Genomic DNA, 18,391 nt, shown 5'->3' with positions numbered 1-18,391 from the left:
CCCTTCGGAAGGCAGAAAAGCGAAAAGAACCCAAACGAAAACAAAGACGACAAACAAATATGGAGTGGAATATGGGCTGACACATGTTGATAAAGCTTTTGGGCCAAAATGACTGAGTCGCAGGGCTTATGACCTCATAGGCACACTACACCTAGAACACACATATTTGCATCAACATATATAAGTACGAGGTAATTGAGATATGCATATAGCGGCACTAATTAGCACATAAGTACATATATCTGACTTTCTTCCATGTACATATGTATGTAGTTATGTCTGAGGTAACAATTTAACCGGCTATTAACCTAATTGCCCGACCAAAATTTTCGTATTTCAGCGTTTGCGTAGTTCACATCAATGTCACTTCTGTGATCACTTTTGATTTCAGTTCTCAGACTTATGTACTTACGTGCAGGTGATGATTATCATACTCATGCCCGCAGCGACATATCGAAGCGGGAAATACCCTATACGGCACTCAAGTCAGGGTAATAGCAACTGAAACTATGTTTAATTGTCATCTGAACTACTGTGTTCTCCCAGAAGTTGGTATAACATTTAGGATCTCAAAAAATGAATCCAAAAAATATATTACATTAATTATTAATAAAAATAAAAGAAGCATTTTAATCAGTTAAGGACAGGCAGAAAATAATAATAATAATAATAATAATAATAATAATAATAATAATAATAATAATAATAATAATAATAATAATAAAAATAATAATAATAATAATAATATAATATAATATAATATAATATAATATAATATAATATTTTTTTTATCCATATACGTCCGTTCGTTTGTTTGCTTGTCTGTCCGCTCGTTTGTCCGTATCGTTCTAGACGATTATTATTTATTTAAGTGCGCCGATCTGTTGTACAAATATAATAAAATACATAAAACATGTTAAACAAAATCTTGGGCTATCTAAGAAATGTACATATAGAGGTAAATGAGCACGTTTAGAGGGTATCATCTAGTCTGGAAAGCGCAATCATCCAATGGCACTTATCTGTTTTTATTGCGGCATCGTGTGAACTTGATTTGGTCTGGATCGAAGGTAGTACCACTAGGTAGTAGCAATAATAGCAGTGGTTTTGCTGCTACGATGATGAAAACCTGCCAGGGGAAATCGAGGAAATTCGTGCAAATGAATTGACAACACTGTTTGTAATCTGCCAAAAAATACATTTATTAGTCTAGTAATAAACAATAATTATATTGGATTTGTTTTATTGATCTTGTTCTGTTGTTGTTCATTCTGGTTTTTTATTATTTATTTTGTTCCTGCTCCGGTTAATGTTAATTTTGCGCTCGTGGTGTTGTGGATTTTCAGTTTTGCGTTACAATGTTATTCAAATGTATTTCTTAAAGCAAACATCGAAGAAAATTTCAGACCGTAGGCTTACAGACGTACATGTAACTAACAACTATATGGAAATTATCATGCCGAAGGACATTGACAAGACTGGAATGAAATGGTGTCATTTGTTTATAAACGTTATCATATTTCTCTACAAAATACAATGGGGGATGGGGATCCACAGTTTTTGATCGATAGTCCGACAGAAACCAGCGGAAAAACGTGTTCGTTCATCGTTCATCGTTCATCGTTCATCGTTCCTTGTTCATCGTTTAACGTGTTTTCGAGTTTTCAGAGGCAATGGTGTGTATGTTCGTTCGTGTGTTCCTGTTAGTGTGGCCTGACTGTACTCAGCTGGGAAGGGCGCCAGAGTACTGGACGCCGCCCATCTATAATACAAACTGGATTGAATTGCTTTCGGTTGTGGGTGCTTCCTGTGGTTCCTTCAATTTGCCTATAGAAATATATATGTGTCCTTGCATTGGCCCAGCAGGAACAAGGCTCCAGTATATATAGATATCTATATATATATATTTGTTTTTGTATATGTGTATGTATATGTATTGTGTGTATATATATATTATATATATGGCATACAAATATATTGTTTGTTTGTTTGTTTGTTTTGGTAATTTAGGCTACAATTTGTGGTTGTTTCTTGGTTTTTCACTAATTGAATTCATTCGTCGTCCTGCTTCACTAGGTATACATATGTATGTATTAATGGATCGTACGCTCCTTGGGCGTACGTGTGCGTGCGTGTGTGTGCGTGTGTCTGAGTGTGTGTGAGTTCCTGTGGTTGTATACTTGTATCATATGTGTGTTTGTCTGGCTATGCTCCCTATATATGAGTGTATTTTTATACGATTTCTATCTTTGTTTTTGCACATTCTATTCCAAGCATCTATTCCAAAATCTTCGCATTCGCTTCATGTCCTGCGCTGCCTTATCCATAGCTCTACACATTGCCACGCCTACTAGCCTACTGCAGCTAACCGCCCACGAGGCTGGCAGATCTGGAGAGAGTATCCTACTTGCGCCCGCAAGTAGGCTCCGAAAATAGCTCTGCCCGTCCTCAAGTCACGTTAAAAAATAGAAAATGAGGAAAACAGTGGTTGGTTTAAAAAATAATACATGTAATTTATATATAACATTTATAGAACTATACACTTGTGCATAGATGTATGTGTGTGTGTTTGGGTGTGCATAAATAGGTTTCTTAGAATCGCTTAATGTTTTTTGTGTATTTGGTATAAAACAAACTATTTGCAATATCAACTTAGCAACTAAAAACGCTACTGCTAAATTAAATTAGGATTACAAAAAAATGTTTTATGGATAAGGATATTTGTTTATATAGAACTACGTAGATATATTTATGCATATATATTAATATAATAATGTGACTTGTTGTTGTTTATGTTGTTATTTTCCCTAAAAATTCTCGTTAACTGTTTGCAGCTGAATAATATAGTTTACTCATGTCTCTGAAATCAAATTTCCAAACTAAGGCGAACACAAAAGATAAATGTCAAATCAAGAGTACAAAATGTGTGTTCCATCCATCGCTTACAAAAACTAACAACAACTAAAAAAATATACCAACAGCGCCTAGCAAAAATCGATGTCAAGCCATCATCCAGTTTTCCGCCTCTGGAGCCAGAAATCTCAATTATGTCAGAGTTCAATTATAGTTAGATTGGTTTTGTCTGTGCGCTAAGTTTTTGCCTGACCATCAAGGGGTTAAGCCTGGTCTTTCATGCATCTGAATTTATGGACTAAACGACAGAAAAGGATGTCTCATAAATGGAAAAAGTGGAAACCGTAGGTGAAGTATATAAAATTATGGTTAATTCAGCTATTCCTAAAATAATAATCGGAATATTCCAAGTTCTTTTCAGGCATGCGCGATAATCATTACAATTTAAAGTCGGTAGACTTGATTTGGCGATTTAAAAATCGGTTATACCAAAAAAAAAACTATTTCAACGACTATCCGAACACTTTTTAGTTAAAAAAAAAAGCAAGTAGAAAACTTGTTCTTATTCGGGAAGCCGCAGAGATCTCTACAGAGCAAATGGATTTAGTTTTGGGAAAAGACAATTAAAATCGCAGCAAGTCGGTTTGCAGAGATTTCTGTGGCACACCAAATAACTTTTTGGCCATCGAAAGGGTCTTGGCTAATGGATATGGTTGTCGGTAGTAGGTTAAACCAATTCCTTGAGCGATTAGAGCAAAAGCGAGCGGAAAACTGTACACAGAATGCTGACTAACTCAATATTAATGATAATAAATACATACAACTTAATAACAAAAATATCCGCGTGTGTGTGAGGGTTGGCGGGGGGTGGGGTGTGTGGTCAGAATAAATAAATTATGTAATACAATGTAAAGTATTTAATGCTTTCGCCTAGCAGTTGTCTCCCAACATTCTCCCTCTTCTCTTTCCCATCTCTCGAAATTCTCACGTCTAAGTGAAAAGCCTTCGCCTACATTTTGGTCTGGTGTATGTTTGTGTGTGTGCTTGTGTGTATGTCTGCGTGTGTCCTGGGTGTACTTGGGGTCCCGGGTGTGGCTGTGTGCCCCTTATCCTGCCCCGACAGAGGTAGTGTACGTGTCCGTGTCCGTGTCCGCATGTGCTTGGGTCAGGAAACGTCGAACGACGGGCGCGACAAGAGCAATCGAAATTTGGTTAGGAACAACGAATGCAGATGCACAGCCCGGGCCCTTCCTTGCAGATATCTCTTAACAACAAAGACAAAAAATATCTTTAACAATACTGTAGACTGGTCAAAACAATGTAACTTTCTCTCTATGAGTTCCTTGTCCATCCCTCTGCCAGGGCTTCCTCCATCGCCACTCCGCATATCGCTCCCTTACGCTCCTCCTCCTCCAATTGCCACTGCAATCTGAATTTAAGCTAATGTTCCTACACTCCGCAGTTCATCCGTTGCCTGGGTTGACGGGAGCTCGATCGCAATGGCTCATGCCTTGCGCTAGCTGGAGCTGCACACGAGCCCGTTCTTATGGGGCAGCTTGAGCAGACGGCGCGTCCGGAACTCGTAGGCTCGGCGGCAGAACATCACCAGCTCCGGATTGGTGTGTTCCGGCACCGTTCGCACTGGAAACCCGAGAGCGGTGGCACTGCTTGGCCGACGCGGCACAATGCTTACGTCTTCCACATCCTCCTCGGCGGCACGTAGGCGGCGACGATACCTGTGGCAATTAAAATGGTCACTCAAACACACTCGACAGTTTTCCACGGCTTCCACTAACCTGCAGTATTCGCTGAAGGTGAGCACGTAGCACTTGTCCTCGACGCATGCCACCGAGTTGTGATCGCGATGGCGGGAGGCATAGACCTCGTCCGGACAATCGTTGCGCTGCCGTCCCTGATCGGTATGCTCGGGTCGGTAGTACCACAGCAGCGACATCATCATCTCGCCTGGAGAATTAAGCGAATTTAGTTTACATTTCACAGTCAAGCAATTAATCTTTGGGCACCCACCGTCCTCGGGATTCTGCCAGAGGTGCGCCACTTTGGCCACATATGGCAGCTCATTGTCCTCGTTGGCCTTGAGCAGCACACAGTCCCTGATGCGGATAATGTCGCCCTCCACGTGCCGCATGGCCGGGTAGCAGGTGCGCAGCACCAGCGGATCATCGCTCTACGAAATACAACAAAAACGTTAAGTTAAGAGCTTCCCAATATACGACAATCAAACACTTACATTGAGAAAGACAGCACCCTGGAACGCCTTGCCGGCCCACATCCATCCATTGTTCCACTTGGGCACCACATTGGCCTTGGTGGCCGGCGGCTGGGTCACATCCAGCTCGTAGCTCACGCCGCCAGGTCGGTGTCTTTGGCGCTTTCGGTTTCCGAACTTGCAGCGCGATCTGGTCCGCTTTGTATGCGTCGCCTGACCTTGGCGGCTGGGCGGAGGAGTGGCTGCTAGGGCAGCGGTGGCGCTGCCCGTCGCTGGATGACTGGGCACCAGGAACTGGTGTTGCTCGTCGGAATGTTGCTGGTTCTGCTGCTGCTGGGAGACTGATGTGGATGTCCCTGTTCCCACTGCTGTTGCATCAGTGACGGCCGGAGACTCACGGAACTTTTGAGCCTGCAGATCTGCCGTCTGATACTCATTGTTGTTCGTCTCCTGGTTGGATGCAGTGATGGCATTTACGGCCTCCGTCTGAGTTTCAGCTGTGGACGCAATTGTTGTCGCTGCTGCTCCCGTTGCCTTCTTGCCCTTACCCTTCGCCTTGCCAGCAGGCTGTTTGCGCGGCTTCTTGCACGGCAGACCTGACTCGGAACTTTCTCCCGACGGTGACTTCTTGGTCTCCGACTTGGAACGCTTCTCGGCAGTGGGCTGTTTGCCCCTGTGATCGGTCGCCGGAGTTAGCGGCGAGGACGCGGCATACAGCCCACCCACAGCCGTCGGCGCCTGCTTGCGACTACTGTGATTCAGTTCCGGGTCACTGAAGTAACCACGACTCAGCGTCGTGTCCAAGCCTTCGAGCAGATGCAGAGCAGCAATCTCCTGTTTCCGGGGACGTGCTCTTTTCGGCGAGGCACTGGGCGTGGCCGAGCTGTTGGCTGCTTGATCTTTAACGATGGAAACTTCTGATCCTTGCTCCATGGGAAGAGATGGAGTGACAACTGCTGCTGCAACTACTTCTGCAGCCGCTTCGCGTTGCTGGCGACGTTGCTGCTGCTGTTCGCGGCGTTGCAGACGCATTCGCTGCTGCTGCCGCTGCGTCAGAATCATCTGACGCCGTTTGACATATTTGGCCGGGGCACGTCCGTGTCGACGGATGAACCTGCGACCGGGGCACAGGTAATTCTTGGGCTCCGCCTGCTTGATCAGGCTCTTGTAGCTGTTGTTTGCTTTCGTCTTTTTGTTGCCGCTGGACGAGGCCAGCAGGTTGAAGCGTTGCTTGCTGCCGCCTGGCGTAGGCTGTTGCTCCTCGTCAACCGGCGGTTCCTGTTGTTCCCGCTCGACCTCCATTTCTTCTGGTTGCGGTTCCGTTTTGGCCACAGAAGGTACTGAAGCCGTTTCTAGCTCCAGCTCCTGCTCTGGCTCCGTTTTGATGGTGGGCTTCAGGTCCGGCAGTTCGCTGATATGTGTGCTGGCCTGCGCCTCGCCGTCGTGCTCGATTTTGATTTTGGTCTCTGCTTTGATTTCCGCTTTAAGTACGAAAGGCATCTCTGGTTCCGCTTCTTGTTTCGCAGCCGCCTCCTTTGGCTGCTTCAACTGCTTCTCGGGAAGCAGCTGCTGCTGGGCAGCATAGACCATTTCCCTGGCCATGCTCTTGCCAATCCTCGCCTTGCGCGGCACTGCTGCCGCCTGGGGCACGGTGACTGGGGGCGGGGTGCTACAGGTGAGATCGTACGCCTCGATGTGCTGCTGCCCACCGTGACTCTTCTCCAGGCCCAATCCCAGACGCAGGCGGAGCTCCAGCTCGGCCTCCTGCTCCTGGTCATCGAGCAGCTTCTCGTCACTGGCACAGTAGCTTTCCGGCGGCGTGGGCGGCGGCATCACGTGTGCCTCGTACTGCATCTTGGTAACCTGAGGATTCTCGCCCTTCAGCTCCGTCTTCACCAGCATCTGGCACTGGGTGCCTGTTGTGGCGGTTGTCGCCGTCGTGCTTGTCGTGTTGGTTGCTGCTGTTGCCCGTGAGGTCGTCTCAATTGTCTGACAGCTGCTGTTACTGCTGTTGTTGCTGCTCCTGCTGCTGTTGGTGCTGCAACTGTTGCTGGTGTGGCTGCTACTGTTGCTGTTGTTGGGGGTCACATTTTTCACTGGGCCTCTACTGGTAGTCAATGCTGACGCTGTGGTTGTTGTCGTAGCGCTGCTGCAGGCAGGCAAGGTGCTGCTGCTGCTGCTGCTGCTGCCGCTGCTGATGTTGCTGTTGCTCGTGGCACTCAGCAACATACTGCTGCTGCAGCTGCTGCTCTGATCGATGTTGCTGATGATGTTGCTACCAATATGAGGCCCAGTATGGACGTTTTTTGGACACGATTGAGGCATTGGGCAGGGACACTGCGGTGGATATTCTGCGAAGAGCAAAAGTGGATCGATGTTAAAACGTGTGCGCACATACTAAGAAGTGTTGCCAACTATAAGTCTTTGATAGTTTCCGAATCTAATCTTCATTTTAAAGGTAACAAAAAGGTTGTTGGTTTGGGTATTGAAAACTAGACCTTCACTTATTCCCTACCTCTACTAGTATTTAAATATTAAATCATTCTGTTTTGTGTTTCAGGATAATCCCGTATCGAATTTATGTTTGATAGCCTGCACTACAGACCCATCGAATCTTGGCTAGCTTTGTTGGCAACTCTTCACAGTGGCTATCATGCATCCGGGACTGGACCATACTTTTCCTTACCCATATACGGTCCTTGCAGTCCGCGCGTGTAGCACTGACCGGCGGATGCTCCTCCGCCGGGACTGTATCCGGCGTAGTAGCTGGGCGGTCCCGGATAGTGCTCCAAGTGCTGCTGCTGGTGCTGTTGCTGATGGGCCGGAACCAACTGGCTGCCGGTTGGTGCTCCCGCTGTTCCTGCTCCGGCTGCGCCTACAGATGCTGAGCTGCTGGTGGGCGGTTGCTGCTGCGCCGGCCCAGACACCGATCCGGATGAGACGGGCGGCGGGGGCGGCTGCTGTTCGTAGAGCTCGTGCGGCGGCGGCGGACCCGCGTGCTGATAGTAGGGGTAACGGCGATAGGCGCCCGGCGGCGGCGGACCCTGCGGATGAGCGGCGGGATGGGCGGGATGCGACGGCTGATAGACCTTGCTCGAGAAGTAGGGCGGGTAGGTGGGCGGCGAGTAGCACATGACCTCGCCCGGATATGGCGCGTAGTAATTGGGCGGATAGCCGGTAGAGTAGTGCATCTGGGCCGCGTGCATCGAGCGGGAGTAGGGCACACCCTGGTGGGCGGCGGCTGCCGCTGCTGCGGCCGCCACGGCGCCGGCCGGATACGGCTGTGGCTGCGGCGGATGCTGCGTCTGCTGCGGATTGTGGGCGTGGCTATGGGCGTGTCCGTGCGTTTGGCCCTGCGACTGTGACTGGGATTGGGCTGCCGCCTGATCGGCGGCGGCGGCGGCTTCTGCGGCCGCCTGTTGCTGTTGCAGCTGCGTGGGCGAACCGGCGGCTGGAACGGGACCGTCCTCCTCCTGCAGCTTCTTCACTTGCGCAGGCGGCGGAGGTGCGGCGATCACATGCGGCGAGATCAGCGGTCCAGCCGGCTGATAGTAACCTGCAATGGAAGTAAAGGATAGTACGTCATTAGTCAAGTGGTTTAAACTTTTTCAGTGGTATTTACACTATCATTATTTGCGAGCTGATTAGATGATGTTTTGGGTATTAAAACATTCCATGCTTTTGATAACTGATTTATTTTCTGAACCAAAGTTGTTGCTGGGGACTATACCAATCAAGAACATTAGCTAATTTGATCAAATGTATGATATTGTATAGCTAGATTCCTGTTTAACCCACTAGGAATCTCCCAGCAGAGGTGAGTTCATAAGGTGCTTAGAACATCATGGATAAGGCGGAACCACGTCGGCTTCGGACAGATCCCTTTATCGATTGCACTTCAGCTGGAACTAGGACTAGGACTACAACTAGGATTGTAAAATATTTGCCATTCAGGATCTCCACAAAGTGGGTTTTTTTTTGAGCGGGGCGGCAAGTGCAATTCGAGCCAATGTGAAGTGAAGTGCGGCAACAATGCATAAAGTGAAAGTTGGCCTGGCCGAAAAAATTGAAAAAAAAAAGCTAGCGAAACCAGTTGAGCGGCTCCAGTTTGCTGCTGCCCACAGCAGCAGGTCGTGCAACGAAACCCCCCTAAAAGATACGTGTACATGCTGCATCTTCCCCGCCTTTTCCCGCCCACCAGTGGCGGCGGTGGTGGCGGTGATTCCTTTACCTCTTCCCAGCATGTGGGCCGCATACAAAATGTCGCGAAAATGATGCGCCGCATGCTGCTGCAGGAACGTGAAAGACTCGGCGATGTTGGCCGCCAGTGCAGCGGCGGCGGAGGCCTCGTCGGCCGGCGATCCCGCTGCAGCTCCAGCTGGACCCAGTGCGTCGCCCGTCGCCCCGGCCAGGCCGGGCATAATGCCGCCAATGCCACCGATGCCACCGATGCCGCCGGCGGGCGAAAGCGCCGATGAGCAGGAGCCGGCGGACTGGTAGGAGCGGTCGGTTTCACAGGTGCCGCTGCTGCTGGTGCTGCCCACGCTGGAGCAGCGTTGCTGGTGTTGCTGGTGCTGCTGTTGCTGCAAGTGCTGCAGCTGATGTGGCAAGGGGTGCTGTTGCTGCTGGTGGTGCAACTGGTGCTGCAGCTGCACGGAGAGCGGCAACTGGTGCAGTGACGGCGAGATGTGGAGCGTACTCAGCAAACCGCCGGAGGGCGGTACGGTTTTATGACTGTGAGCGGATGTTGTTGCTGATGGCGCCGACTTTTTTGTGGTCTCTTTTAGGCGCATTTTCGAATTGCGATTCCAAGTGGTTCCTCTTTTCGTCACTCGTATAAAAAATAGATATATTTCTGACTTATGTGCTCCTGGTTTCCGTGATATTTGCTTTGTGGTTTTGCTTCTTCTTTCTTAGTTGTTCCTTTTGTATATAATATTCTTGTATATATGTACACTGTATATGTTTTTGTATATATGTATATGTAAGTCAACAAGGAAGTTCTATTGTTAAGGCAACTCTTGTTTTAAACATTTCCCTCGCTTGGTTCAGTTACAGTTTGTCCAAGGCGCCCGCTTTTCCAAGGCGTTTTCCCTTTTTACTTCGGTTTTTTCCCTTCAGTTATTTTATTCTACTCGAATTCTTCATTTGACGGGCTGCAATCACAAAGGTAAATCAAGAAAAGCTATTGAGCATTCGAACACAAACACTTTTTACTGCATTCACTGGCGCACTTTCATCACTTTGAGTCTGTTTCTCGAATCAACTGTTTTTTGATCGCAGTTTGTTCAGTGACACGCAGTGTTGGTAAACGCGGCAATTGGCATTTCCGGACAGCTGTGAAAGCTCATTTTAAACGCGTGCTTTACAATTTCTGTTGGCAACATTTTTCGAATTTATTCATTACTTATTTAACTTTCTATGCAAATTGTTAAAGTTTTTAGTTTTGCGGTGGAATTTTTTATTTGAACTGCATAACTTTGTTGTCCGTTTCACTTTTGAAGATTTGTTTTTATTTTATTTTGAACATTATATCAGCCGCGATTTTTTTATTATTTTTGTATTAAGAAGTGTTACGTTAAAATTTGTTTTACAAAATTTTGTAAACAGGGGTTCTAAAACTGTGTTGGGAAAAAGATATAAGGTACAAGCATGGAGCTAGATCAGGTCGCAAAGGCCAAAGTTTAAACAGCGCGTGTGTTTCGTTACCAAATAAAAATGCAACTAATGATAGCAGATACCCGCTCTGCGGATCCTCCGACTCCCAAGTTCCTAACGCAATTTCTCGCACCTTCTGTTCGAGAAAGCCAGAAAGCCAAACGACCAGTGACGAACGAAACCGAATGCCCGAGAGCAGTAAAAACAATAACAATAGCCTCCGAAGTTGAAGCGTGTGAAAATCGACGCCGGCAGAGACGCAGGCAGAGCGAGAAAGAGAGACAGGGACTTCGGCACGTAGCACGCAGCACGTAGAACGCTGACGTCACGCACCATAAGTTGTGCTGCGAAGCTAGCTAGTTTATAGCCAGTTGTGTCGTTCTTTTGAAAGGAGCCTTGTTTGTTTTGAAATACGAAAACATTTGAGGAGACGAGTCTTAAACTCTTGTATGTAACAGGGGCAACTGACAAACATATGAACATACATAAAAATATAGTAATATTCATTTTATATGTGTAAATAGATAACATTCGGTTTAATGATAAAACTGCGGCATAAGAGACATTAACCTTTATATGGGCATTTTAAAGGGATCTTAATTCTTTTAATACGATATTCGGCAAAAAGAGACTAGTAAGATGTAGAACTTAGAATGAAACAAGTTGTCTTTGTCGATACCTATGTATTTTTGCCTCAATAAAAATTGAAGCTACACTTTAAATGTTCAAACAAAGCCATAAGCAATTTTCCTATCTGAAATGGTGTCAACACTGGCCTTTAGAACACGTTGACGGGAAAGGGATGAGTGGTTCTGCTCTTCGCTGTCCGTTCAAAGGGGGGCAGACTGTGCAGAGAGCAGGCAAATGGAAATGGGATAGATGGCGCTCGAGTGCAGGCCAGGTGCTGTCATCATTATTGTTATTTTATGCCATCGCCTGTCAAATGCAAACAGGATTGTGCAAGACAGCACGCAAACACCGACGACAATTTGTCAACGCCTGCACTTGACCTACACACACACACACACGCATACACAGCCAGAGGAACGACAAAGGGATACGGTGATATACAGCTATTGACAACTGATTAGAACCCCGAGTAATGATATATATTAACAACAATAACAAACCTAAGTATAATTCAAATTAAAGTTAAGCTGTACATTTTGATATCCAGTTTATTTAAATTATTATTATTAAATATATAATCAGCATTCTATAGCTGTATGTATGTATATCCGTGCCTCGCTTGTGTTTTTCATGCCGGGATAATGGAAAAGGTGGCCGAATGGGTGGCTGCATTAAAAGGCAGTTAAGTAAAACACGACCAATATAAAACAATTTTCTTTCCCGCTTTTCCATAACCCCTTTCAGATGGCACATTTAATCGAGTTAAGTGTGCCCCCAATGCAAAGACGACATTAATAGCGCGAAATGCGAGTGACTTTTAATGCAATGCAAACGAATAGCACTCTAAGATTCTAGCTCTTCGGAAAACTGAAATTTTTTTGGTAACAGGAGCTACTTTTCACACATTTTCAATTAAAAGACGCCACGAGGAAGCAGTAGAAAGCCGATAAACGAAATGAAAGCCTTTCGCTGGCATCGATTTCAGATTCTTCTGGATCAACGAAGCTTAAAGAAGGCCTTGGATTCAATGCTCCACAATGCGGGTCAAAAGAGAATGGTTATCGCACATGACGAAGAACAACTCGATTGCGGATTAAACACTATACTTTAATCGACCGATTTATGTGCTTAAAAAAAAAAAGCATTATCTTAAACAGGTGACACAGTTTAAGTTATATTTAATATTATAAAAAACTAGCTATAAATATATATATATTTTTCTCGCTTCTTTATCTTTCCACGCGGTTGCGTCACTTAGTCAACGCTAATCGCCGCGCTTACAAGCCACGTGAGAATTACAAGAAAACGCGACGGAGGCAAAACTTTGGGCGGCAAACACGTGTAAGACACCAGTTTTTACCACTCCCCATCCGAAAATCAACACCCGGCCCTACATGGATTTTCCACCGCCCCTCCTGGGATTTCGTTTTGATCGCGGCTCGTGCAATTAGCGGAAAACGCTTGCAATTAAGGGCCCACGAACGTCATCTTTATGGCTGTTGCTTTTTAATTTTGTTGCCCTCCTCTTTCTGCTGTTGGCATAACACACTAAGTGAATAATTACGCGTAATTAGGCGCACGCAACATGTGCCACGCCCCAAAGGAAATGCATTCCGCAACACCACCTGCCGATCGGATTTGAGTGCTCGAAAACAACATATTATCCTGAACCAGAACTTGAAAAACGTGGTACTTTCTCCTCAGCCAGGCGATTTCTTAATCTTTTTCTGGGTATCAAAAAGATGCATTTTCGTGTTTCACACAATCGAAAGCATAATGCATCGCGGTTCGAAAGTAAGGTATAGTTTTTTAAAACTTCTATAACTATGATGAAATACAAGATGACGAAATGAATCAATAAAATGATTCACTGGACAAACGTAGCGCTTGTGAAATAAGAACATTAACTAATTGAAATAGTTACCATACCATTTCTAAATTCAATGGAACTTTCCAATTCGGTGATTGGGTTTGAACTAATTAGCAATCTAAGTGAATTCTTTAAAAATAAATCACTACCGTTTGTTTAAATAGGGGCCACCCTATTCATTAATCGATTGATGCGTAGCTAACCCACATGTGGCAATGCCAGAATGCACTAAAGGTGGACAACGATAAAAATCGATTAAGACCTCAAGTCCGAAAGTTAAACATTAATCATGAAGAATGCACACACAGTAAGTTAAATATATACCCCCACCCCCCCTCTCACTCTCTTATTTCTGTTCTGTTTTTTACCTTTCTCTTCATTGCTTTTCTTTCTTTTCCACCGGGTGCGATAAGTCGGGATAAGGAGTAAAAAGCTAAGGGAAAAGCGTCGAAAACAGGCAACAGTGACACAGGCTTGCCAGCAGACAAACAATTTATAAAAAGATAAATATACATACATACATATATATGTATCTGTATCTGTAACTGTATCTGTGTACACAGGAGGAAGAGCTGGCAGCAGCTGAAGACGAAGACGAAGACTGAAGAACCAGACCAGGGGGCCCAGTTTCTTCTGGACTTCCCGTTTGCTTGGCGTGCAGTCAAGAGTAAAAGTCAAATATTGTAATTATGCTAAATACATAATTTACTTTGAATTAACAGCTGAAAGCGGCGGCGAAACGACGGCAGGTGAGAAGGATGAAGATGAAGGCACCGGCGAAAAAAATATTGAAATTGCTGCCCAGCGATAAGGAAACACACGGTCGGACAACAAAAGGAGGAAAAGAAGACGGGAAGAGATGGGGGAAATAAGGAACAACAGGCGGCAAGGGGCGTTACCCTAATGCCGCTCGAAAAACCGAAATAAAATTCAATTAAATTGCGCTCAACTGCTGGCCAACAGGTAAGGAACACACTGGCCAAGAGGAACGCCAGCAGAAAGAAACAATATTTTGCGGTTTTGTTTTGGCACCTGCCACAAACCACAGACAGACAGACAGCCAGCCAGGTGAGGCAAGGGCAGCAATAAGAGGCAGGAGTCAGCTGTTCGCTTGCCACCGCACCAGCAGCATCGATATGCAGAACGAGCCCAGTGGCCGAAAGGGCATCGAAAACACCCGGCATTGACATCCTATCCATTATGCCCATATCCCTACCTCTGGTATCCCTAATCCTGCGGAACCCTCGAACCAAACGAACCGAGTCCAGTGGGGCGTGTTCATTCATTCGTTAAACTCGTTTGCGAATTGAAATTATGGACTAGGGAAATATCAATTAAACCATCGCAAGTGGCCACACTTTCATGCAGGATATTCCAAGACAGGATCAACTTGGGTTCACTTCTATGTGAATTATATCTATCTATAATATATATATATATTCATAATCAGCATCGCTAGTCAATTGAGTCATGTCCATTTGAATTCTATAAAAAGTTATGAGTACGCCGCTAAGTGGAGCCCTTGTGGCTTTTCTCGGAAACCTTTCTGAGTAATGGATATCTGATAGTCGAGCCTTGTTATTTATTTGCATGTGAAAAAACAAAATCACGATCAAATTGAAGCACACTTCTTATAAATCCACCTTGGAAAGAATCTTTGATAAGAATTGTATCCACGAAATGATGGTTATGCGTTAATTGTAACTTATTTTCTGAATATGTAGTTATGGCAACGAAATGTGTGAGTGCAATTGTGGCAATGAAATGTGATATTATTTGGGATGTCCTGGTAATGGGAACAATATCAAAAGTGGCATTCGGAGTAACGCATGTGAGTAACAACAGCAAGAGTGTATGTATATATTTGATTAACGACAACGACAACAAATGGAACAACCAATAACACACAGAAACGGAGAAGACGATGAAGACCATTGAGGTCAAAAATACTCACACGACTGTCTTCTCGCCTAAACATTACTCTCATTTTTGGGATCGTTTTTGAAAACGCGGCCGCGTTTCGATTTCTTATTTATTTGTTTGCCTACAGTTTTCGGTTAGTTTAACTTTGTTTCCATGCCATTTATGGCAAATGTGTATGCGAAAACTAAGAAATAATAATAAAAATATTAGCCACTGCCAGCTGGAAGTAAAGAGCTCGCGTTTTTATCGCCACTTTTGTGTGCGTGTTTTATTATCTCGTTTAAAGTGTCGTTGTTGTTGCGTTGCTGCTTTTTGTTTTATGATTTTATATATTTATTCATTAGCTCGCTTGCCTAGTTTTTACGATTAACTTTTCAAAAACTAAACAGAAACCAGAAAAAAACATCAAAATAATAGAAAAGACCACATGAGCAAGTAAAAAACTGCTCAAAAAAGGCAGAGTCGAGCGAAAAATCGAGTCGTCAGTTGTCGGACCTCTGCCAATCAAATTAACACATTTAAATTAGCATTTTTGCATAATGCCCGGACATATGTACATACATATATATACAACCATTTATACATATGTATTTACACACACACACACATACAAACGATCACAGACAGACGGATGAAATCTGATTTGCAAATTTTTAGTGAATCGAAACCGAATTGGAAATGTTTCTGCCACACAATCCGGACATAATGAGATCTCCACAATTCGAGATCTCATCGAGTTTTCAAATGCCAGTGTTGTGAAATAACCCTCGAAAGCACTACTAATTCGCACTCTCCACCAAACTAATACTATTGAAATTAAAATTGTTTCATGGCAACGTTTTAGAACAGGCTGTTCGAACTAATCTACAGTTTTAACTTTGTAAGAAATGTTTAAATATATATATTTTTGTTTAGTTGTATTGTTACTGTTGTTATTTTCATGTAAAGTGTCAATTTGAGAATAAAACAACACATAAAAACACCCAAACAAACCGATTGGGAATCCATACATACAAACTTAAATGTCTTTCTCTTGTACTTGTTGTTAAATTTAAAAACTTTAAGTCTAAAAACTAAATAACCCTAAGTGATGTTTCTCCATCAAAGGGAAAGTAACAACTGTTTGAGAAATTTAAAAGCTCTGATTTCAAAATTCTGTGAAAACAAATTCGCGCACTGATAAGAAACAGCGGAAATATACGCAAAAGAATTTTATTATTGACGATAAAACAATAGTTTCTTGCGAACTAATAGTTAACAGAAGTGTGTTGCTTATCGTACAATATTCATATATTAGCGTTAAATTGCCAAAAACCTGGGATGCTTTTGTCATAAAAACAGATGGATGAAACTTATAATAGGCTCAGAAAAACGCTCCTTATTTATTTTCTAGCTTTCTGTCGAGATTTCGGCACAAATACAAAAGAGCAAGACACAAAAAGAAATAATACCATATAATAGGCACATGGCAAAATTGTTTCGGTGCCTTCCGGTTTTGGAGTTCGGTTCGAGTGAGTTCATTATTCTTTGTGCCGCCAGTGCTGGCAGTCGAAGAAATAACAACAAAACATCACCACAACACTTGAAGGCGGCTCCGGATTTCGATGTTTGGACACCGAGTTCCGGAAGAATCGGGGCGACGGACGGTGGACGGTGGACGATGGACGATGGGCGACGAATTAGCATATACATTGGAACTATGCGATAAAGCGTCGCTACTCGGATAGCCAGCCAGAAATAGTAGTAATAATACTTTTATAATAAGTGAAGCTGTTCCGTTTGTCGACTGACGCGACGATGACGATGGCGACGCTTTGCTATGCGAAGGTCACACAACCAGCCGGAGCCGCATATAAAGCACAACTGCTCCATGGAGTGACGATAACGAAAGCCAGACGAAAATCGGGGGGAAATACCTAGTTAGTGTGGGCGGTTTTAGAAGGCGAGTAGGCGCTACCAGAAGAACAGAAGACCAGAAGACGAGGGAGAAGAATGCGAAGACTAATCGCAAAAATGATCGAAAGAAATTTCCATAGAATAAATTAATCAAAGTGATCCGCAATGTAAAAAAAAATACATATAAAAAATATAAAACAAACGGAACTTATTTATACACTCGCTCGAAGCCCATAAAGTCAATTTCTGAATGTGTAACTAACCTAAAAACTCGTTTTGATCTCCTAGCCGCGTTGTTATTTGTTTAATACATTCTAAGCAAAGCAAATGGATCAAGTTTGAGTAGTTTCTTCAGAAAGAAACGCTTTTATGGGCCCGCTAATCGCATTTCATCCATGATGATCATTCAATTCAATCGATTGTGAACGTAAAGTTCTCATCTTAAGTGAAATTCCGAGTAAGTCAACAGAGAACTTATTACAATAATTCAACCGAAATAGATAAGGGATATGATATCTAATCTATTCCGCACATTTAAAACCAAACTTCCTGTCACATAGTAAGACAAGATGGTATGAAGTCATTTGTTAAGAAAACAAATTTATCCAACGTAAGAAAATAATGGTCAATGGTTCAAGCGTTTGGAATTGCTAGATTGTATGGTATCTAGCTTGATATGGCTAGTTATTCTGATCTAGAATTATACCTTATATGATAGTATCTTTATACTTTATTCTTTTGGTGATTTTTGATTGCGAAGACAATGCTTTCTTTTAGAAACGCAAAATCCCAATAGTAAGATCCGAATAGATATATCTGCCGTATTTGTATCTTTGCCGTGTGTTATAGCCATATAGAGTGGACGCGTGCCAACTGCCCCTATATGGTGGTCCCCATTCCCCCAAACCCCTCGATTATCCAATGTCCGACATTCAATTGCGCAGCGGCGGCAGAGAACTACAGTTAATTGCATTTACAATATTGCCACAGTTATGTCGATTCTTTATGGTTTGTATGGGGATTGTATGGGTTTTAGGGGTATGGGAATCTTTCCGGGGGGAGGGGGTGGTGCGGAGGGGGGCGGTGCAGCAAGCATGTTCGCTTAACGATCTCCCCAGCTCATGTTTATTTATGAGTTGCCAATCGAATCAATTCCACTCGGCTCGACTTGACTCGGACTTGACTTGAATCGCTTCCAACTGTTGTTGTGCGGCTGCAAAATGCAAATTTTGGACAAAATCCATGGCACACATATGTACATATGTATGTATGAACGTCTGTTCGTATGCTGTGCACCTGTGTTCCAGTTAAACGTAGTGCCGTCCTCTCCT

General features: G+C 44.1%; 1 protein-coding gene across 5 annotated transcripts in view; it reads right to left on the bottom strand.

The window, feature by feature from the left end:
* Positions 1 to 2,488: 2,488 nt before the first annotated feature.
* LOC27209339 (mucin-5AC) overlaps positions 2,489 to 18,391 on the bottom strand; it is a 40,079-nt gene continuing 24,176 nt past the window's right edge. For 3 of the 5 annotated variants that reach the window (XM_039298030.2, XM_039298031.2, XM_039298029.2), the window contains exons 2-7: positions 9,315 to 10,239; positions 7,770 to 8,639; positions 5,105 to 7,434; positions 4,882 to 5,041; positions 4,650 to 4,818; positions 2,489 to 4,589 (exon numbers count right to left, since the gene is read on the bottom strand). In XM_039298030.2, the coding sequence (XP_039153964.1) occupies positions 4,370 to 4,589; positions 4,650 to 4,818; positions 4,882 to 5,041; positions 5,105 to 7,434; positions 7,770 to 8,639; positions 9,315 to 9,876 (4,311 nt within the window). In that variant the 5' untranslated portion in view covers positions 9,877 to 10,239 and the 3' untranslated portion in view covers positions 2,489 to 4,369. The remainder of the gene's footprint in view (positions 4,590 to 4,649; positions 4,819 to 4,881; positions 5,042 to 5,104; positions 7,435 to 7,769; positions 8,640 to 9,314; positions 10,240 to 18,391) is intronic. The other 2 variants (XM_039298028.2, XM_039298027.2) reach the window with 1 other exon arrangement.

This window comes from Drosophila simulans, chromosome X (genome assembly GCF_016746395.2).
Source record: "Drosophila simulans strain w501 chromosome X, Prin_Dsim_3.1, whole genome shotgun sequence".
In the NCBI taxonomy this organism is placed as follows: domain Eukaryota; kingdom Metazoa; phylum Arthropoda; class Insecta; order Diptera; family Drosophilidae; genus Drosophila; species Drosophila simulans.
Note: the sequence above shows the minus strand (reverse complement) of the source record. Positions and strands in the feature narration are given on the sequence as shown.